Source organism: Sorghum bicolor, chromosome 3, assembly GCF_000003195.3.
Source record: "Sorghum bicolor cultivar BTx623 chromosome 3, Sorghum_bicolor_NCBIv3, whole genome shotgun sequence".
In the NCBI taxonomy this organism is placed as follows: Eukaryota; Viridiplantae; Streptophyta; class Magnoliopsida; order Poales; family Poaceae; genus Sorghum; species Sorghum bicolor.
Window position 1 is genome coordinate 72,557,015 of NC_012872.2, and position 23,340 is coordinate 72,580,354.

General features: G+C 44.5%; 1 protein-coding gene across 1 annotated transcript; it reads left to right on the forward strand.

The window, feature by feature from the left end:
* LOC8062294 (calcium-transporting ATPase 1, plasma membrane-type) lies at positions 268-6,580 on the forward strand. Its single transcript, XM_021455879.1, has 7 exons — positions 268-764; positions 2,913-2,967; positions 3,092-5,031; positions 5,127-5,285; positions 5,374-5,545; positions 5,631-5,938; positions 6,025-6,580. The coding sequence occupies exons 1-7, from the start codon at positions 570-572 to the stop codon at positions 6,334-6,336; spliced, it is 3,141 nt and encodes a 1,046-aa protein (XP_021311554.1). The 5' UTR covers positions 268-569; the 3' UTR covers positions 6,337-6,580.

A 23,340-nucleotide genomic window follows, 5' to 3' on the forward strand; every position in this document is an offset into this window, starting at 1 on the left:
TAATAAAAAATATAAGTATACTATAAAATAAATAAACATGGCAAAGTGCTATATTTATCCAGGGACGGAGATTCAGCGTGGAACTAGAGGTTGTTACGGTTGTGATTCCGTCAAAGCAGCTGCGAGCTCCCCTGCAACCCGGACTCCGCGGCAGGTGGTTCGGGTCGGTACCCCGCGCTCTGCTCTGCTCCTAGAGCCAGAAGCCCATCCACCACCCCCTCCACCACCTACGGCCGCGCGAGACGCAAAAGAGAGGAGGAGGAGGAGGAGGAGGAGGAGGAGATCGACACGCGCACGCCCACCGGCAGCGGCAGCGTTAGGGGGAGAGAGAGAGAGAGAGAGAGAGAGAGAGAGAGAGAGAGAGAGAGAGAGAGAGAGAGAGAGAGAGAGAGAGAGAGATGGCCATGGAGTTGCAGACGTGATTTTGCCAAGCGCGGCGCAGTGGTTGTTTGGTTTCGCTTGAAAGAATTCGAGTAGGTTCAGTTCAGTTCAGTTCAGTTCACTTGGTGGGCAGGGCAGCCGATTCATCCAGGCAGCCATTACTGACATCGATCGATCGTCGGTCGATCATGGCGTACCTTCGGAACAAGTCGATGGAGTTCCTGAAGCGGTTCGAGGTGCCGGCCAAGAACCCGTCGGAGGACGCGCAGCGCCGGTGGCGGGAGGCCGTCGGCACGCTCGTCAAGAACCGCCGCCGCCGCTTCCGCATGGTCCCCGACCTCGACAAGCGCTCCGAGGTCGAGACGCAGCGCCGCAACATCCAGGTCCGTCCATCTATATACATACCCCCGCTCCCGGATTCCCAAATCCCAAGTGATTAAACTCTTCTGTTATTAGTTTCTCCATCCGCGACCGCAAAGACGGCATGCATGCCCATCTCTCTCGGTTTGTTCATCCCATGCATGACGCATGCCCATGGATGGCAATGGCATGCCGTTGGGTTTGTTCATCCGATGACGCATGTCCATGTCCATGGATGGCAATGGCATGCCGTTGGGCCTGCTGCCTAGGGCGGCCAGGGCTCAACGTATTTTTTTTTCTGCAACGTTGACACGTGTCCGTTGACACGAAGGAAATTTGAAAGTTACACACCGCGAGCACAAGTGCGTTCACGCGAGAAGCGTTTACACCTATGCCGCATCACGATGACGAATTTTATTTGCGACCGGAAGCTTATCGCTAACAGCACGGCAAGCTCGCTATCCACATGCATGCTGCCCTTCTCAACGACGTCGCTGCAGACGACCTGTGCGTGCTTATTATCCGCGACCAACAAATTACCGAGATAATAGTAGGAGAGCACAATTTTCTTCCACATTTAAGCCACACACGCGTGCACGGTATTTTTTTTTTGTACAGTCATTGATACGATCAATACAAAGATGCGTTTGCCCATTAGCTGTGTTGTCAGAAAACGATCCACAAGAAGATCTGTTGAGACAAATGTGTATCCTGGATGCAGAATAGCATTTTTTTTCTGTCACAATGCATGCAATTCTAGCTTGGCTACTGAGGCCCTGTTTAGTTTCCTATCCAAAATTTTTTCATCCATCCCATCGAATCTTTGGACATATGCATGGAACATTAAATGTAGATAAAAAAATAAACTAATTACACAGTTTAGTTAAGAATCGCGAGACGAATCTTTTAAGCCTAGTTACTCCATGATTAGCCTTAAGTGCTACAGTAACCCACATATGCTAATGACAGATTAATTATGCTTAATAAATTTGTCTTGCAGTTTCCTGACGAGCTATATAATTTGTTTTTTTATTAGTTTCTAAAAACCCCTCCCGACGTCCTTCCGACACATCCGGTGTGACACCCAAAAAATTTTCGTTCCCAATCTAAACAGACCCTGAGTCAATTGATCAAATATATACAAAAAATAATATTATGTATGATAAAAAACAATATTTTTACTTCTGTTATGTGACTGGAGAGTTGGTCAATGGTCAACTTAGAGAAGCAGCGAACAGCAAATGCTCTGTCCTTGAAGTGCCCCATAATTTCCACTAGTTATTTCACAGGTTGCCTTACCGGTTACCTTTGCGTGTAACCTAAAAGATAAGATTTAAGCTAGTTTAATTGCCAGGTTTTCAATTTCTCAAGACTAACTAATAAGACTGTTGTGTCCTGTTCTATCTGTATGCGTGCGCTTCATGGTTATTAGAACATATATACGAACATGTTTATATATGGTATTTCTTAAGTGAGAACATAATACAACAATTGTTCGTTGTCAAAATAGGCAAAAGGTGAAGCTTCATGTACTACCTCCGACCCAAAAAGAACACAACTATGAATTACGTGGCATGTAAAGTGGTTCACGTTTGACTAAGTTTTTGGTGTATTGTATTCATATCTATGGCTCTAAATTAATTTATTATAAAACATCATTTCCTACTAATAATATTTTTTGGTATCATAAATATTGATACTTTATTTATTATAATAATAATAATAATAATAATAATAATAATAATAATAATAATAATAATAATAATAATAATAATAATAATAATAATAATAATAATAATAATAATAATAATAATAATAATAATAATAATAATAATAATAATAATAATAATAATAAATCAGACTTAAGGTACTAAAAAATGTGCTAAAATTGCATTCTTTAAGGGACAGAGGGAGTGATGTTTATTTATTTTTAGCTCAATTATCTGCCAAGCTTACATGAATATGAAAATGCAGTACTTGAAAGAATATGTTTGGTCAAAGTTCCTCTCAATGCTACTGATTGAATGAAGTTTTACTATTTCACATTAAAGCAGCATAACAGAACAATTAATCTTTTTTTTATCAATGAAATTATTTTCTCAATCAATTACTAGCATCCTTTTGTTCACACCCAGCCCAAAGCACTGAGAATGTTTCTTTCTGATTCACAGGAGAAGCTTCGTGTTGCACTCTACGTGCAGAAGGCTGCACTGCAGTTCATCGATGGTACACGACACTAGCTCATTCTCTCTCTTGATCACTGCATTCGGTTTCGTGTTGGGTGGATCAACATCAATCTGCTGCTTCCTTCAATCCTAACAATGTCGATGCTTGCTGGAATCATATGTAGCCGCCCGCAAGACGGAGCACCCGTTGCCAGAGATGGCGCGGCAATGCGGCTTCTCCGTGAGCGCGGAGGAGCTGGCCACCGTGGTGCGCAACCACGACGGCAAGAGCCTGAGGCACCACAGGGGCGTCGACGGCGTCGCGCGGAAGGTGAACGTCTCCCTCGCCGACGGCGTCAAGTCGGACGAGACGAGCGCCCGGGCCGAGGTCTACGGCGCCAACAAGTACACCGAGAAGCCGCCGAGGACGTTCTGGATGTTCCTGTGGGACGCCAGCCAGGACATGACGCTCCTGCTGCTCGCCTTCTGCGCGTTCATCTCCGTCGTCATCGGGCTCGCCACCGAGGGGTGGCCCGGCGGGATGTACGACGGCCTCGGCATCATGCTCACCATCTTCCTCGTCGTCATGATCACCGCGGCCAGCGACTACAAGCAGTCGCTGCAGTTCCGGGACCTGGACAGGGAGAAGAAGAAGATCGACATGCAGGTCACCCGCGACGGCTACCGGCAGAAGGTGTCCATCTACGACATCGTCGTCGGGGACATCGTCCACCTCTCCATCGGCGACCAGGTTCCGGCGGACGGGCTGTACGTCGACGGCTACTCGCTCGTGGTCGACGAGTCGAGCCTGTCCGGCGAGAGCGAGCCAGTGCACCTGTCCAGCGCGAACCCGTTCCTGCTCGGCGGGACCAAGGTGCAGGACGGCTCGGGGCGGATGCTGGTGACCGCGGTCGGGATGCGCACGGAGTGGGGGAACCTGATGGAGACGCTGAGCCAGGGCGGCGAGGACGAGACGCCGCTGCAGGTCAAGCTCAACGGCGTGGCCACCATCATCGGCAAGATCGGGCTGGCGTTCGCGGTGCTCACCTTCACCGTGCTCATGGCGCGGTTCCTGGTGGGCAAGGCGAACGCGCCCGGCGGGCTGCTGCGGTGGAAGGGTGCGGACGCGCTCTCGGTGCTCAACTTCTTCGCCGTCGCGGTCACCATCGTCGTCGTCGCCGTGCCCGAGGGGCTGCCGCTCGCCGTCACTCTCAGCCTGGCGTTCGCCATGAAGAAGCTCATGCAGGAGCGCGCGCTCGTCAGGCACCTCTCGGCGTGCGAGACCATGGGGTCGGCGAGCTGCATCTGCACGGACAAGACCGGCACGCTCACCACCAACCACATGGTCGTCGAGAAGGTCTGGGCGTCCGGGGCGGCGCAGACGGTGAGCACCGCCAAGGGCTTCGACGAGCTTCGGTTGTCGGTGTCGGAGAACTTCACGAGGGTGCTGCTGGAGGGCGTCTTCCACTGCTCCGGCTCCGAGGTCGTCACGAGCAAGGACGGAAGGACTAGCGTCATGGGCACGCCCACCGAGACAGCCATCCTGGAGTTCGGTCTCGAGGTGGAGAAGTACACCAAGGTGGAGCACGCCGCCGCCAAGAAGCTCAAGGTGGAGCCGTTCAACTCGGTGAAGAAGACGATGGCCGTGGTCATCGCGTCGCCGAACGCCGCCGGCCACCCGCGCGCGTTCCTCAAGGGCGCGTCCGAGGTGGTCCTGAGCCGGTGCAGCTCCGTCATCGACGGCACCGGCAGCGTGGAGAAGCTCACGGACGCGAAGGCGAAGCGCGTGGCCAGCGCCATCGACGCGTTCGCGTGCGAGGCGCTGCGCACGCTCTGCCTGGCGTACCAGGACGTTGGCAGCGCCAGCGACGTCCCCGGCGACGGGTACACGCTCATCGCGGTGTTCGGCATCAAGGACCCGCTCCGCCCGGGCGTGAGGGAGGCCGTGAAGACGTGCCATGACGCGGGCATCAACGTCCGCATGGTCACCGGCGACAACATCAACACGGCCAAGGCGATCGCGAGGGAGTGCGGCATCCTCACCGACGACGGCATCGCCATCGAGGGCCCCGAGTTCAGGGCCAAGAGTCCCAATGAGATGAGAGAGCTCATACCCAAAATCCAGGCACGTACAGCTACATTGTCGTCTTCTCTGAAGAGTGAATTTGCTTGCATGGTGAAAGCTGACGCGATTGGTCTGTCTGTCGTCTGTGTCTGCAGGTGATGGCTCGGTCGTTGCCGTTGGACAAGCACACGCTGGTGACGAACCTGAGGGGCATGTTCGGCGAGGTGGTGGCGGTGACCGGAGACGGCACGAACGACGCGCCGGCGTTGCACGAGGCCGACATCGGCCTCGCCATGGGCATTGCAGGAACAGAGGTTTGTACTGTACTTTGTAGTAGCACGCTTGTTCATGACATGTCTTCCGGACGGCAACTGTTTCACGCTTGCAACAACTGCTAATCAGGTCGCCAAGGAGAACGCGGACGTGATCATCATGGACGACAACTTCTCGACCATCATCAACGTCGCCAAATGGGGCCGGTCGGTGTACATCAACATCCAGAAGTTCGTGCAGTTCCAGCTCACGGTGAACGTCGTCGCCCTGATGGTGAACTTCGTCTCTGCATCCTTCACAGGTGCGCATGCAGCTTTTCTTTCTCATCAGATAGCCGAGCTCTCAGAGTGACACATGACTGATGGATGCACAAATGAGTGATTCAGGAAGTGCCCCCCTGACGATTGTGCAACTGCTGTGGGTGAACCTGATCATGGACACCCTGGGCGCCCTGGCGCTGGCGACGGAGCCCCCCAACGACTCGATGATGCGGAGGCCGCCGGTCGGCCGAGGTGACAACTTCATCACCAGGGTGATGTGGCGGAACATCGTCGGCCAGAGCATCTACCAGCTCGCCGTGCTCGGCGTCCTCATCTTCAAGGGAAAGAGCCTCCTCCGGCTGAACGCCGGCGCCGGCGATCTCTCCGACACCCAGCTCAACACGTTCATATTCAACACCTTCGTCTTCTGCCAGGTCAGTAGAGAAGCTCACATATTTAGCAAAGTCTGAAATTTAAGCAGGCTGTTTTCATCCACACCACACTGTCTGAATGTTGACAGGTGTTCAACGAGGTGAACAGCCGGGAGATGGAGAAGATCAACGTGTTCAGCGGCATCTTCAGCAGCTGGATCTTCTCGGCGGTGGCTGGCGCCACCGCGGTGTTCCAGGTGATCATGGTGGAGCTCCTGGGGACGTTCGCGAGCACGGTGCACCTGAGCGGGAGGCTCTGGCTCGCCAGCGTGCTCATCGGCTCGGTCAGCCTGGTGATCGGCGCCGTCCTGAAGCTCATCCCTGTTGATTCCGGTAGTGACGTCTCGTCTGGTCGCCACGATGGGTACCAGCCCATCCCCACCGGCCCCAACGCCGTGTGATTTGATCTCGGAGGAGACCTTCTGCCATTCTTCTTCTTTCTTTTTGTTTTTATTAGAAGACAAGAGAACTGAGCCCTTGGAAGCATTTACAGTTTGGAAAAAAAAAGAAACATTTTAGATAGGAGCGACGGTTGTATATGGCCGTCCTCAGGAATTTGATCCTGATATCTTGGCTAATTTGTCTTTGTAGCCGGCAATGTTTGTTTTCTGAATGTGGATGATAGAATCAAAGTTTTTTAGCAAATAACGAGAATCTGTGTGAAGCTTTGCATATTATTACTGGCATAGTAATGAGAATCAATATAGACCCTTCATCTTTAAATTAAGAAATTTGCTATATATATTTCTGTGATGGCGTGTTTTCTAGAAGATCCCATTGGGTGGAGAGATCTGAGCTGATCCCGATGGTCCCGTCCGTCCAAAATATGCTGAAGTAAAAGGCTCGCCCACTTAGCCACTCCTAGCCGCCGCTTCACCGAAGATTCCGAACATTCAGTACAATATTCGGCTCTGGCTTCAGCATGTTACGGACCTAACAATTGTGGCTCCTGATGCCTCCTTATCCTAGCACCAACGCACGCACACTCACGAACAAAGAGAGATGAGAGCAATGAAATTGTTTGGCATGCTATATTGTTTTGGCATTGACTATATGCAGATTCAATAGAAGCAAGCCGGGGTGATATGCCCTTTATAAGAGCTAGGCAATGCATGTGTTATTTGGACTAGTGGTAGTAGGTGGTTTGTACTGTGTAGTAGTACCATGGCATTTGCTCCAGCTTAATCACAACATTGTAATGACGATAGTATATATGTATGCACAAATTGGCATCAGTATTCATTTGCTACAATTCAAGATGATAGTCTCTCTTTACATTCCAAGGTGTTGTACATACAAGTTGTTTTACTAAACTTTATGAGCTGACTCTAAATTATATTGCTCTGTAAACATCCTAGGCTATAGTAACCATCAGAGTCGCCTGGTCAAAAGGAGAGAATAGATCAAACCAGTAACCACTGTCATTGGCAATCCTAATTGGTTCATTTACGCAAAGCCTTGTGCAAGCCCCAAAATACTTGCGAGTTGTGAAGCCAAAAACTGGTGTGGTACATGCATTGATTCGCTAGCCTCTACCAACACATCAACGTATTATTGAGACCTAAAGGTCATCTTGCATAGGCCGGTGACAGCAAGAGACATCCGGTGACTCGGCGGCTTCGCTTTTCTAGATGCCTCCTATTCCTATAGTTCCACTTTGCACATCCTATGCAACACACTTCATCAATCATAATTGTGTCTAGTGCTCCATTGATGCTGGTTTCGAGAGGTATTGTTTCTTTCAACATACATGTGTGTTGTTTGGAAATGGAACACTGGGTATATATTGGTGAGCTAGGGTATGGTATGTAGCAGTTTGTGTATGGGGTGGTGACCAGGAGTGCATTTCAATTTTGCTCGATCATAATTGAATTAGGTGATATGAATAGATGATCGTATATTCTCATTCAAAAGAGGTCATTTCATATCATTCCTGGTATGAATGGTCCCTGTCTCAGAGCACACGTGTGGCATGCATCTTTTTTATAGCAGAAATATGAAACTAAAACGTGTGAAATGTTTAGTGCTTGATCAATTTGTAGCCCACTATCTTTTTTTGCCTCCACTTGCCTTATTATTTAGACTGAATTATTTTCCTTCCTAAGAAACATTCTGATTTGTTTCTTTTAGTTTGTTGCTAGTTCTCCATCTAAATCTTGCTTGGTTCTCTTTGGCAAATAAAAAGAATGGAATCTACAAGAGATTTTGGTGCTCACAGATTACATTCTGCTGTCTCTATGGCTTAACAGAGACTCCTCCAGACGTGGCACCCCCATCTTCCAAAACATTGCAATTCATAGACTAAAAAACATACATAGGATCATATCAGGGAGCAAGGTAGCATCAATGCGAGGGAGAACCATCAGAGACGCTAGTAGCTACACTGCTAACACCCCGACGTCAGTTCCGGATGCCTCCTATTCCTAGCACATGCACTTGCATGCTGCATCCAAGTCTAATTGCCTTGTATTTTTCATTTGGGCTCGAGCCCTTTTTGCTAGACTCTGTTCTTGTTGGTTTTGTGATTGTTGTGGTGGCAGAGGAGTGAGCCATTGGAAGAAGAGAATTTGATTTATGTTGATGCTGAAAAGTACTATACGCTGATTTATTGTGAGAGAAAAACATTGTACAATGACTGATAGACATTGGGTGGACAATGGGGTAAATTATGTAAGAATTTTATGGTGGAGATGAAATGAATATGATAAACAAATCACTCAATCAATGCCTGTCTGTCCAGATAGTCGATGCTATATATAAATCACATGCTTTAATTAAATGACAAGGGAGGGAGAAGTGAGAACTTGACAATAAATATTTATATTTATGGATGAATTTTAAATGCTAGAAATACTTACATCATCGACCCAGAGTAGTCTATAAAAATTGTCATCAAATTAAACACAACTATGGCAGAAAATACTATTGGCTGATTTATTGCTGCTGCATGGCTGACAGATTCGGCTGATAAACTCAAGCGAACATGTTGCATATCAATATTCAACAACAAATGTGGCAACAAGCATTCATGTGATCCAATAAAAGGTTCTCTCACCATTCCAAATTATATGTCGTTTTTTGCTTTATCTTATGTCAAACTTTTTTTTAGCTTTTGCCAAGCTTTTAGAAAATTGCACAAACACTTACTCAATCCATCCTAAATTATAAGATGTTTCACTTTTTTAACACATAATTTGACCACTCGTTTTATTAAAAAATTTATGCAAAATACACTTCTTTTATCGTGGCTTGATTTATTAATAAAGTTATTTAAGAATGACTTAAATTTGACTATATTTGCACAATTTTTTTTGAATAAGACGAGTGATCACACTTAGGAACAAAAAAGTCGAACGTCTTATAATGTTGGATGGAGGGAGTACAACATAGGGACACCACAAAATATATTTTGACATTGCACTTATTTGATACTGTATATGTTACTATATTTTTCTATAAACTTGATCTAATTTAGATAAGCAGTTTTTTTAGATAAGCAATTTGACTTAACACAAAACTAAAACCTGTTATAATTTGTTAACGAAGGGACTACAACCCATCGCTTCGCTACGTCTAGCTAGCAAGAAAAGCAATGGTAACCTATTTGGTGATATGTGTTGGATTTAATGTCGACTTGGAAATTGATATTGTAAAGCAGAAAAGTAAGATGTGACACAACACAACCCACCTGTTTGGCTACTCTTTTGGGTTATATGATCTTAGCCCCTAGGCGTTGTAATATTAGATTTTTCTCATGTTTTATAAGAAAAAAAAAAGAAACATAGTTTGGACCCGCTTGTCAGCTTATGGACTTTATGCGTTTTATTAGCTGCAAACTGACAACCCTAGCTAGCAGATGATGTGATCTTCAGGGGCAGTCCAAGAATTACTAGTAGTATAGAAAGCCAGCAGCTTAGATAAGAACAGCCAGGTGTTGTTAGGGATGCAGATTAATTATTTCAATTGGCTGCATGATGAAGTTAAGAACAGCGAGCAAGATGATTAAGCATTTCCACATTCAGCAAAGACATGCAGGTGCACCTTAGGAGTTTGTTGGCTCGGAGTCGGAGGTTCCAGCCCCAACCCCAAGGCCTGAACATTTGGACAACGGACACACCCGGCTACTGATGCAGCAGAGAAAGTGGTGGTTGGCCAATTAACTCTCTTTTGTTTTGGATCCGGGCTCCTCTTGTTAGTCAGATTAACATACGGAAATTGTTCAGCTGTCATCAGCACGCATGCACACTAGCACTCTCTACAAGCTTTTCATAGCCAATGCTGCTCAGCACTGCCCTCTTCCTTTCCTTTCTTCAGCGGCAATCACTCTTCACTTCTTCAGCACCGACCGAGTGGACAACAGATGCGGCGATGCCCTGTTCTGTTCTGTTTGGGCCTCCACAAGTGATGAGCCGGTATATTGCGCTAGCCCGAACAAGATGAGTAGGAAGGGCCATTCATACATGGGCTCAACCATCGAGACGAGGGCCTTTGGTCGACGAGTCTCACTAAGGACTCCCACAGCTCTTTTCATCGTTCTAGGCGGCATGGTTGAACGAGACTACTTGTTCCTGGTGCCTCCAAGTCCTATCTCGCTACATAATGGTCTCAGCTCTAACTTGGCGTTTTGTCATGAGATGTGGCAAGGGACAAAGGATCTCACTATATAAGAAGCTTGCACTACACTTCAGCAAACAAGCAGAGGAGGTTGACGAACACGTACAACTGCAGTTTGCTTGATATTTATTTGCATACTTCCCACACATGATTGTATAAATTCTGTGGAGTAAATGCTAGAAGTGCTTACTTCATCGACGGAGAGTAGTCTATTTTAGTTGACCTTAAATCAGCTAGCATTCATGCAAAAGGTTCTCTCACCATTCCAAATTATACTCCATCTGTCATTTTAGATTTGTCCTATGCCAAACTTTTATAGTTTTTACCATTTTTTTAGAAAACTGCACAAACACTTACAACATAGACACCATGAAATATACTTTGACATTAAATTTATTTGATACTGTAGATGGTAATATAGTTTTCTATAAACTCTTGATATATATATATATATATATATATATATATATATATATATATATATATATATATATATATATATATATATATACTATTCTACACCAAAGTGTTATACTGAACAAAATTCAGTATTGTTCAGTACCTGTGTTTCAGTATTATTCAGTATTTCGTAGTCTTGAGTGTACGACTGGATGATACTGAACGTTGTTCAGTATTGCTTAGTATTTTTTCTACCCAGTTTTGACTTGCGGTGTAGAATAATATTCTACACCTAGAGTGTAGAATAGCGCTGCCTATATATATATAAAAGCAATTTGACTTAACACAAAAACTAAAACAACTTACAATTTGTAATGAAGGATCTACCGACCATCGCTACATCTAGCTAGCAAGGAAAGCAATATGGTAACCTATTTGTGTGTTGGGTTTAATTTCGAATTGGAAATTTGTGAAGCACAAAAGGTAAAATTTGACAAAACGTACCTGTTTGCCTACTCTTTGGGTTATATTAGATCCTAGGCCTCAGGTGTTGTAATATGAGATTTTTTTTTCATGTTTTATAAGAAGAAGAAAAGAAAATAGTGTGGGCCTACTTGTCAGCTTAGGGACTAAATATATAGGGAACATATCTAGTGCAAACCACAACCTCCATGAAAACCTGTGCAAACCATGGCAAAAAAGTCATCTAAATTCACCAAAAAATTCACACATGTAGATGATATGATGATACACAACCCTGTAAAATATCTTATCCAAACTCGAATTCATTTGTGAGATATAAAAATAACAAATTTCAAGCCAGAAAGGTATCCACAGAATTTGCTAGAAATTTGTTATTTTTATATCTCACAAATGAATTCGAGTTTGGATAAGATATTTTACAAGGTTGTGTATCATCATATCATCTACATGTGTGATTTTTTTGGTGAATTTAGATGACTTTTTTGCCATGGTTTGTACAGGTTTTCACGGAGGTTGTGGTTTGCACTAGATATGTTCCCAAATATATATTATTTCTAAGGTGCAAACTGACAGCCCTAGTAATAAGATCATGTGATCTTCAGGGGCAGCCCAAGAATTAGTATAGAAATCCAGCAGCTTAAACTACACATGTTACTTGCCAGGTGTTGTCTGGGTACAGATTAATATTTAAATTGACTGCATGATGAAGTTAAGAACAGCATCGTCGGACCTGTATAGGTACCAAGATAAGTATTTCCACATTCAGCAAAGGCATGCAGCCGCACCTTAAAAGATCGCTCCATCAAAGATTAGCAACATGTATTTATCAGTGATCCCTGTGGCTGTGGCACATTAAACTTGCCTGGTTGTACTTAATTAGAATTTGCAATCTCTAATTTACAAGGAGTTGAGCTGATCTCTTGATGGATACATGGCCAGTAAAATTTCTGTTGTAATATAAATACTTTATGAAGCAATCATTTTGATCGTGCAACATGTATTGTATTTTGTCCATACAGTATAATGATGGGCCCTATTGTTGAGTATGTAACCCTAGTAGACAGATGGACTTTAGTCCCGGTTGTGAATTGGCTTTTAGTCCCAATTTCGGGACTACGAATCCGAGATTAAATGGTAATGATTTTAGTCCTGATTGACTGAACTCGGACTAAAATCCCCCGAGAATAAAAAAAAATAAGGCCTCCCACCTCCGTGCCTCGTGTGGGATTCGAATCCAAGAACTCATGTATTTGTTCATGCTCTCTTATTTGTAGTTTGACTTCGAATTGTAGTACAGTCTACATCGTCTCTCTGATTAACACTGCCAACAGATCAGCGGTTGGCCAGTGCAAATTTTAGCGAGTCTATGTTTCATTGGCTTGTCTTGTAACAAGTGCCTCCTCTTGCAATCGGTCTGTGCTGCGCGCGTGCTTGAGACTGCGGCCACCAGTGCCTTGTTCGTCCTGCACACAATCAGCTGGTCCACCCTGTCCGTGAGAGGGGAGACCAGCCAGCAAGTGGAGGATGGAAGCTCGGTCGATGCTGCGCAGATGTGGTCGGCGGAAGAATCACCGATGGCTTGAGTAGCGAACACCGTGTCTCACCGCCTCAACGTGTCTGCCATGCCTACACGCCATTGCCAAAGAATGGAACAGACTTGTTGGGTGTTCGGTCCGCTCGAGACGAGCAACATTTCCCAGCCCAAAGAGCGCTGGTGGAGACAGTAGCGCAGGTGGGTATTGGATCTTCTGGGCGAAATACATGCCACGCGTCAGGTGTCTGCATGCACAGGTGGTGGCTCACACCCTGGAGGCATCACTGTTTCTTCCTCCTGCCCATGCAGTTCCAGGTGCCTCCTGTTCCGAGACATGCATGCATACTCCATGGTGCAACCGTGCAAATTCCGTGGTTGCTCTTGATTCGGCACTGGCCTTTTTTTTGGCTTGGACATGGTTTTTTTATGGTATTGTGTGGTTGGTGTGTCTTAGCAAGATGAACATTTGTTGGTAGTACGTGTTGCCTGAGCATATATAGGTGCTTCTTTTATAGGAGGACATGTTAAATGAGCTAGCTAGTGATAAGAATAAATGCTTTCAACATATTGATGAGAGCAAAGATTCAATAATCATATCATGCGTCTAGTGCTCCATTGATGCTGGTTTTGGGAGGTTTTGTTTCTTTCAATGATAACATGTGTATTGTTTGGAGTTGGAACACTAGCTATATATCGATCGAGCTAGCTAGGGTATGGTATGCAGCAGTTTGTCGATGGAGTGACCAGTGAGTGCGTTTTAGTTTGCTCGATCAGGATCGAATTAGGTGATGAGTTGATTATCGTATCTTGGCATTCAAAAGAGGTCATCACTATATCATTCCAGTTTTCTATCTAGAGTCCTAAAAAGTTCTGACTATCAGGGACTAAGATAGAGGAGCTCAACTCAAATTAAATCCAGAATCAATCTCACAAACATCTATGATTCGAGAGAATTTCCGATCGTGCTACTTTGTTTTTGTTTTTTCCTCAAACCCCTAAAACCCTAAAAGCTAGGTGAAGTCTTAATATTTTAGAAGTTATTTTGGGCAAAGATTCAACATAGATCTGCAATAATATATGTGAAATTTTGTTGGATTTTGAGGGTGCTTGATCAAACTCTATCGTCATCCGGATGTATTTCGGGCTATTTTCTTTACTAACCCATATGTTCCAATTTAGACAAGAAGTTCCTATTGGACCTTCTGAATTGTCGATTACTATGAAAGTTCCAAATCTAGGCCTTGTTTAGTTCCGAAAAATGAAAAGTTTTCGGTACTGTAGCACTTTCGTTTGTTTGTGACAAATATTATCTAATTATGGACTAACTAGGATCAAAAGATTCGTCTCGTGATTTATAGCTAAACTGTGCAATTAGTTTTTGTTTTCGTCTATATTTAATGTTTCATGCATGTGCCACAAGATTCGATGTGACGGAGAATCTTGAAAACTTTTTGGTTTTCAGGGTGAACTAAACAAGGCCCTAATATGGAAGTTTCCACCCTCCAAGATACTCTACAAATTAACGCTCAAACCTTACCAAAAAGTACTACTTTATGCTAATAACACTTATGATTCCTACTCGTGCTGAATTAAGTTTATCTCAATGGTGATAGTTATGTCTAGGTTGTCATGCTGTAGAATATCTTGACAATCTCGTGTATCAGGTTCCACAACGGATATGTTTGAGCTCTCGACATCTTATCAGCCGAGAGCTCATACTACTTTGGTCATGATCATGGATTTCCCCAGTCGCAATGAGCGAGAGTCCATCCTTAGAGCAGCTCCAGTTTCCATAAATTTAGATGATCAGACTTACTAGTTACATGGCTGAAAGTTCCTTTCCTTCTAGTCTGCTAATCAGCTCGAGTCTATCTGATGACCTCCGCCCGTTGGGCCACATGGTCAACAACTTCTTGTTGCTGGATGAGCTCATGGTCACTACACATACACCCCCAGACGCTACACATGTGGATAGGATTGGAATCTTTGGTTCAAATGTTATTAACCAACCGGCTCTCGACCTCCTTCCCACGCGAGGCATAGCTACAGCCGTGCCGCACCACCATGCATCGTTGGCAATGAATGGATGTGACTTGGGTGTTGGGTATGCTAGAGACGAGCTATATGGTGAAGCCGAGAGAGTGTGCTAGTGGAGGGGCTAACGGAGGTCCGCGATGGATCTTTCTAGGGGAGACGTGTCACGCATCGGGCGTCTCTATGCACAGGTGCTGGTTTGGACCCTAGGCCTTGTTTAGTTCCTGAACTTTTTTGTAAAATTGCAAAATCCCAAACAGAATGTGCAGCACACCAAAATACTGACATTTTGTATTTTGGTTTTGCTGTTTACTTACCAAAAAATTTTGCAAAACTGCAAGTCATGCAGCTGCATTAAATGGTTGCCATGCAACCCCATGCACATGCACAAGAAGCATAGATTGAAGCATAGACAAAATCACAGGCAATGTTCATGCACACTTTATTACAAAAAACTGTGATCATCCTATTACAACTTTTATTTCCTATTACAACCACATAATGGGCTCAACAATGTTACAGTAAACATCACAGCTCATATATGTCCTCAAACATTCACAGATACTCGCATGAATTCAAAACTGTCGTAAATCTATACTCACAAACCGCAATAATCAAATAAACAAACCTGTGAACAATCACAACAGTTTTACGAACCAGTTGCCATAGCATAAGCAAGCGAATCACGGAATGCAGCCATCGGGTTTGGACCATCTTCGACAACCTCAGGAGGTGGCTGATTCTCATACGCTTGCCGCGGCACATAGTTCTCATTATTGTCACACCTATGGAAGTGCTTATCTGCTATGCCACTGCTTCTCATAAAATTATGCAGGGCCATACATGCAACAATTATTTTCGATTGCTTGTGAGGTGCGTATGGAGGGATCTTTTGCAACATGCGCCACTTCATTTTCAAAACTCCAAATGCCCGCTCAATAACATTTCTAAGGCTAGAGTGTGCATAATTGAAGATTTCCTCTTTACCTTGTGGCTCGGGCCCGTCACGGAACTCCTGCAGATGGTACTTGTTGCCTTTGTAAGGAGCTAGGTACCCCTGCTTGTTCGCATAGCCCGAGTCCACAAGATAGTATTTCCCTGCATCAACAGACAATCAGTTAGGCACAGTGTCATCAAGTATTACAATCAGTCATGTGTATCAAATAGTCACTACCTTGAGGTGGATGTGGGAACACAGCGCTATATGTTGTTATCGAGTCATTGAACACTCTCATGTCATGAACAGATCCAGGCCAACCAGCATTCACAAAGGTGAACCTCATGTCGAAGTCACAACAAGCCATGACATTTTGTGTAGTGATTCCCTTGCGGCACAAGTGCTGAACAAACATGTCATTTGGCACTACACATTGGACATGAGTCCCATCTATGGCCCCTATGCAGTCCTTGAAATGTGGATAAAACCTAGGATTTGTAAGCCTTGGATGCAGTGTTCTAAACTCTGGGTCAACTGGCTTAATGATGTCTGCTGCTAGCTGCACAAGGCTATTCAAGACTCTATTGAACATTTTTAACACAGTCTCCAAAGACCTCTCAAATCTGTCCTCAGCTTGCCTAACAGACTGTGGTGCCCCAACCATCCACAAGAACATGCCTAGAGCCTCAAAAGAAGTCGACTTGGTAGTCGATTTGAGACCGTACTTAGCACATAAAAGCTCATGCAAGGTAAAGAACATTGTAGGGGTCATTCTAAACATGTTGTAACATGACTTCTCACTGGCCGTCTTAGCATGAACCCATTCAATGCCACTCATTTTAGGAACTCTATAGTCAGCTCTACACATGTACTTGTCTATGTGCATTGCATATTGGTACATACCGAAGATGAACTCATCCTCCTCAGCATCTTCCATCATCTCATCCAGCAACTCATCTTCTTCCTTCTCCAACTGCTGCAGCAACTCCTCCCTTCGTGCATCATACCAAGAAATCTTAGCCTGCCACAATTACAGTACACACTAGTCAGCACATGGTACAACACAATCAAGGTTACCAGAATGGCCCAAAAGTAGCATAGTAGCACATACAAATTCATAATGCAACAAAGATTGGTGATCAAACAAATTAGTACATTCAAAGGTCTTTCCAAACAAATGACAACATAGAGTTCATAGTTCTTGAAAAGAAAGAAATAAAACCACACACACGTACGCACTACAACAGACAACCCTAAACCAAAAGCATCGGCCCTCATCTCCAGCAAAAGGTTCTACACTGTCAGTGCAACTACTGTCAGTGGAACTACGGCGCCATTGCTACATGCATTAGATGGAAGGTGTTCTAGGGGTCCACCGGCGGAGGGTTGCTGGCGAGCTTCTGGATGATTCCTATCCTCACTGTCTCACTTGACGAAAGGAACAAATCCATCTGTGCTTCATTCTCTGCCAGAGCAAGGAGTCCGTCCAACAGGGCTGGCGTGTCTCGAGAAATGCCAAGCTCATGCTCAGCAATCCTAGAGCACTCAGCTATTTTCCAGTTCACAGCTGTCCTTGCGGCGTCCTTGTCATGTGCTTTTTTCTGAAGGGCATTCTTGTGAACCTCCAGCCTCTCTCTAGCAAGCTCCAAATGCGAGTTCATGTGCTGGTTCATGACCCTCGCGTATGTGTTCTTGGTCTTCTTGTTGGGGCTCGTTGCAGTTGTGCTACTGCTTCCTGTCCTTTTGGTCCCAAGGCTCCTAGGGGTACGGGTGTCCTCCTCATCCGCTCCTTCGTCATCAGATGAAACTTCTTGGACTTCAGTTGTTGGACCAGCAGCTGGAACGTACGATGGGGAGCCGTCCACTGTGTTCTCGACAAACATCTGATCAAGCTGATCTAAGTACGGAGGCAGTCCAGTTGACCTAATCTTCATGAACTCGGATTCCTGCAGGCAGTGCAACAGTTACATATTGTTGGAGCTGTATAAGTGAATTCCAATGTATAGTCCATGAGACACATACCGTAGCGTTGTCGTTCCACCACTTGTCTGTAGCCTGGATGAACCCGTCAGCATCTATGTTAACTCCAGTGTGAGTACGTGCAAGGTTACAGAACCTCCACAGCTTCTTAAGGGTCCTCTGCTTGCCCTGCAATTGTTCCCTATCGTGCAGCAAACCTGTGGCAGCATAGTACCTACTGCTCAACCCCTTCCAGCCAAATTTGTTCATTTGGCCTCCAGGGCAATTCCCATAGTGCATCTCTAGAACATAGCACTCGCAGTACTTGGTTAGGTTATCGGCTGTCCAATTTGCTTTGCTCTTGTGGACCTAAACCGTGATAACCGAGAGCACAAATTATATATAACATGAATAACGTAATGTCATAATTGCAGAAGACTATGACGGCAAATTCAACATGCATTGTGCCATGAATTCTTAGATTTGCTATTTCATTAGAAACATATGGGATAACTAATAAAATTCTTAGATTTGCTATTTCATTAGAAACATATGGGATAACTACTAATGTCACCTATTTGCTTTTGTTTTTATCTTGCATTTGAAGCTAAGAGATAAAATGGGAAATTTTGTCCCAAGGGTAATTCCTCTGAATTTAAAATATTGGTTCATTAATATGTCATCCTGAACTCGACACAATACATATAGAATTTTATAATGAATAGTCTATCTTAAGTTTTATCTTAGGCAGAATGTTGCATGCTCTCTTTTATTTTTCCAGGTCTAAGACTTGATCCGGAATGCTCATGATGATAAACTTAAGCAAGAGAACTCATGACTGGCAAGATGATTGCAAATCTAAGACTCTGAAATGGCTGCAGATCTCAGACTGGGAGGTAAACAAAAATAAATCATTCTCTGTATGATCTTCCGTTAAGATTGTCCTTTCGTCTTTGTTAAAGAACACAATACGACAAAAGCATTGCCTGAAAGTACTGCGGCTTTTCTGACTATGAATACCGTGTATAGTAATCTGTGTGAATAATGATGTTTTCATATGCACAGAAATATCTACACGTATATCCACACCCATGACATCTACATCATTTTCAAGCAAAGTTGTTTATGCGAGATGTACCACTGTCCCAGAATGTAATTGTATCTCTATTTTGTATGAACTTAAATTTTTGGTTAACCTACCTTTAACACGACAGTCGAAGATGAATGCATAACTGTAGATGAAGGCTGACGATGATAACTGGTGAATGTGCAGCAAATAAATGAAGAACTGATGCTTATGCTATACGGATAAATAGTGAATGGCACGTCACAGAGCTGATCAGTTTCTCCTACAGTATATTGAGTGATGAATCACAGAGTTGATCAGTAATTTTACATTTCAAAGGAAAATTAATTCTTTGATTCAAGTTGTAGTATTCTGACTGATGCACACAACAAAACTGAAGACTAGACAGACAATTGTTATGCAGTTCAACCATAGAGCAGACAATGCAATAGATAATGTAGTGCAATATCGGACAAACATTCATATCGATGCATTACCCTCAGCTCTCTTTGGTTCTGGCTATGCGTAAGTTATGTTACAATTTGCTTGTGTTTGGTTAATCAGTAATCACAGACTTAGGTTCCTAAAAGTAAATTCAAGATTGAATCATATTGAACATTTCAGATTTCCATAATTAATGTTTATATAAAAACGCGTCACCTCTAATACAAACATAAATAAAACCTCTGATAAAAACAACACAATGTAAGCAATCAAATACTATAATTTTACCAAATGCAATTTACACTCCAAGACATTGCATATCTTTATACTAGCTAGTACTATATAAGGTTTAATTGTAGGACAACTAATGCAAATAACCAAATACACCCTATATGCACCCATAGTAAATCATTTAAAAATAGAAAGAAAAGAAAATTTCCACGTAAGTACTTTTAATAGGGCATGTGTTCCGCATAATTCAGCAGAAGCAGCACCAATTTCGTCTGCCGTGTTAAAGGCAGGTTAACCAAAAATTTAAGTTCATACAAAATAGAGATACAATTACATTCTGGGACAGTGGTACATCTCGCCGCGCGTTTCCTACTAGTACTAGTATACAACATGCAACATTTACAAAGATGGGGCAGGGTGTTTTGTACCTTCCCGGCCGATGCGTGTGCGCGGTGACCGCGTCCTCGGCCTCGTGATGGCGTGCGTGCAGATCGGGGGTTGCTGCCCCCGTCAGGCGATAGCCGGCCGCCGAAGCCGTCGTCGGGTGAAGGCTCAGTTGATGGCGCTTGCCGAGGCGGGCGGAACAACGGACGCCGCGAACCGCCGACCGACGGAGCTCGGACGGGAGGCGGCATGAGGTCCCTGCTGCCGCGGAGATGCTCGACGTAGTCGTCCACGTCTTCTGGCGCCCATGCCTTGCCAGCGTTGATGTCCAGGCCATCGAACCCTAGGTGCGGGTTCGGGTAGGAGCTTGAACCAGCGCCTGAGCCGAAGGGGCTTGGACCGGAGGAGCCCCAGAAGTCCCGCGTCACGCCGCCGGCCCCAGATCCACTGTTGTGGCTCCGGTTGAAGGCACCCTGCTCGCCGTCGAAGCCGCCGCTGCCATGCCCGGCCATGGTTCGCAAGCAACAGGCGAGGAGAGTACACGAGAAGGGTGGATCTACTGGTGGAGCACGGACGCGACGGAGGAGAGCAGGGCTAGGGTTCGTGCGGGTGGCCGCGTAAAACACCGCTCGCGGGCGGCCGTGGATGTTTGGGCGTGGATGTGTGCAGCAGGGAGGGGAGAGCGTCGCGGCGGAGGGAGAGGATAGCCTCGCGGCGGCGGAGGGAAGGAACGGGGGGAGAGGAGAGCGTCGCGGCGGCGGAGGGAAGGAACGCGAGAGAGGAGAGCGTCGCGGCGGGCGGTGTGCGCGGCGGGTGGGCGAATGCGGAAGGGTTAGGGTTTCACGCGGCGCCCGGGTAAAGAACGACCGCGCCCTGGAATTGGGCTGCTAGAGCCGCCGTTTCGGCCTGCGAAATTGGCCCAAAAAATTTCGGGCCCGTTTACTTCCAAAAGGCCAAATTGCAATTTTTTTTGCATTTCGGCCCAAAATTTCGGGAACTAAACAAGGCCCTACTAGAAACACAGGCGTGGCATTGTACCAGTTCAGTGGTTTGAAACAATGATGATCTGCTCTGTGCAAGAACCTGTGCAGCTGAGCCTGTTGTTTAGTTTGTTTAGTTTAATGGAGCAAGTAGTGTTTTGAGTATTATTGTGTTGTTATGCATGATCTCAAAAATGAAATGTAGCTATTGATCTTCTATATTTCGCAAGGCTAAACAACTTAGCAAATCTGTATTACACATGTTTGCACGGCCATTAGAAATTGCGAGTTATCTAATTATCCTGATTCAAATAGGGTACTGTATCTAGTAATTAATTTGCATTTAGCAAGGAAGCAAAACGTTGCCATCGACCCCGCTGAGCCCGTCTAAAGGATTCTGGTGGACGACGAGTAAACAACATGTGTTCCTTGTTAAGATGGGAAGAAGATTAGAATATCTGCAGTGAAGTTAGAAAAGCTAAGTATCACGAAATTAAGCAGCATGGCTTGCAATCTGCTTAGACTTCAAGACCTTGTGCCCCCACTGTGTAAAATATATCAAAGGCTTGCTATGGAGCCTCCTTTTTTATGCATGCTAACCACCGGAACTGGAGCAAGGAGTGAAAGTTTATTTGGAGGTATCTTTCCTTCCGCAATTGAGAGAGAGAAAAAAATGCATAATTGGTTTGAATACTATGCTTTAGATCATCTGTAAAATGGCTCAAGTTTTCATGAAAGCATTTTATATGGCTCTGTATTTGCACACTAATGATCAAAATTGCTTACAATTAGATGACCACACAAATAAAATAACACTCAATAAAATAGTTAGATTGTAAACTTCCATTTTTTAGGTTGATCTGCACTGACCAAAATCTCTCTATTTCTATGTGGCATATCAAACAATATGATCAGCCCCTGTACATTTAAATTTAGTTTGATCCTGTAGCGCTCATATTTGAGTTTGTGCAACCTATAATTCAGAGTATATCAGTGACCATAATGGTTTGACCATAAAAAAATTGTTATGTTATGTCTGGAGCTCACTTTGGACAATAAAAACAAAACAGCTACTATATAAATGTGAAATACTAACTATCAAGTATCAAATATGTGATATGTGTATCGTTGAAAACAACTATCATAATATAAGCTCAGGAAGGTACCAGTACCTGCAGGTCGTATACTTGGCTGCTTTGTAGGTGCAAAGGCAAGCATTATCCAGGTGAGCTTCAGTGCCCTAGTCTTTCTTCATACTCTCTGATTCATCATTATGCTTGTTTGGCCTGTCATGACGATGGGCTGGTATGATAGCCTGAAATACAAAATGGCATAGGCAAGAATAATCATTCATATATTATCATCACACCAATAAGTAACCAGTTTGTAGATGTAGTCTACAGTTGAAGAAACACATGTGCATATGGATTTCTCAAGCTAAGGGATTCACAAAAGATCCAATAAAACTGGTGTTGAAATTTCTAGATCCCTCGGGAATTTATTTCGCATTTATTCAAGTTCTGCGCATTACAATAAATAAAGAAATTTTGGTTAGAATGACATGTGCAAACATATTTTAAAAAGGTAGAGGATTATGTTATGAATCTAAAAAATAATAATTTTATAATATTTGGATCTACTGTTATTTTCCTGTGATTTTCACAAGTTTTTGTATGGATTCGTATCAATGTGCAAGTTTTTATTAGCTTCTACTGTTCATTTTCTTGTCGTCTGGCATACAAAGAAAGAAGAACCAAATCGCTACAGATCCGCATCTCCTCGCCTGTCGCCGCGCCCTGGCTGCCGCTTGCTTCCCAGGGAGCACGACGGCCAAGGGCCGAGAAACTTCGCGAGCCATAGGATGTGAGAAGCGGACAGAGATCGAGGATCGCTACCGCATCAGACGGACTATGTTGCTTGCCCGTCGGATCCAACGGCCAACGAGCTAACAGGCGACGTGGCCAAATATGGTGCGGGAGTGTCTGGTGCAAGATTTGTCTTTTAAGAGATAGGCATCGATGACATGTTCTACTGCCCATGCAGTTCCAGATGTCTCCTGTTCCGAGTGCAACAACTTTGGTGGTGGCTTTCGATTAGGCACTATCTGTTTTTTCCCTAGACATTTTTCTGATCTTGCTGGCATTGTGTGGGTGTTGTGTCTTAGGCCTTGTTTAGTTCCTAAAAAATTTTGCAAAATTTTTCAGATTTCCAGTCACATCGAATCTTTAGACACATGCATGAAGTACTAAATGTAGACAAAAATAAAAACTAATTGCACAGTTTGGTCGGAATTGACGAGACAAATATTTTGAGCCTAGTTAGTCCATGATTGGATAATAT

What these genes read in the sequence shown, in the direction of transcription:
- LOC8062294 (XM_021455879.1), top strand. Translation starts at nt 570, where the DNA reads ATGGCGTACCTTCGGAACAAGTCGATGGAGTTCCTGAAGCGGTTCGAG. An exon ending in TGCACTGCAGTTCATCGATG is followed by an intron (nt 2,968 to 3,091) that starts GTACACGACACT and finishes AATCATATGTAG; the next exon opens with CCGCCCGCAAGACGGAGCAC. An exon ending in TGGGCATTGCAGGAACAGAG is followed by an intron (nt 5,286 to 5,373) that starts GTTTGTACTGTA and finishes ACTGCTAATCAG; the next exon opens with GTCGCCAAGGAGAACGCGGA.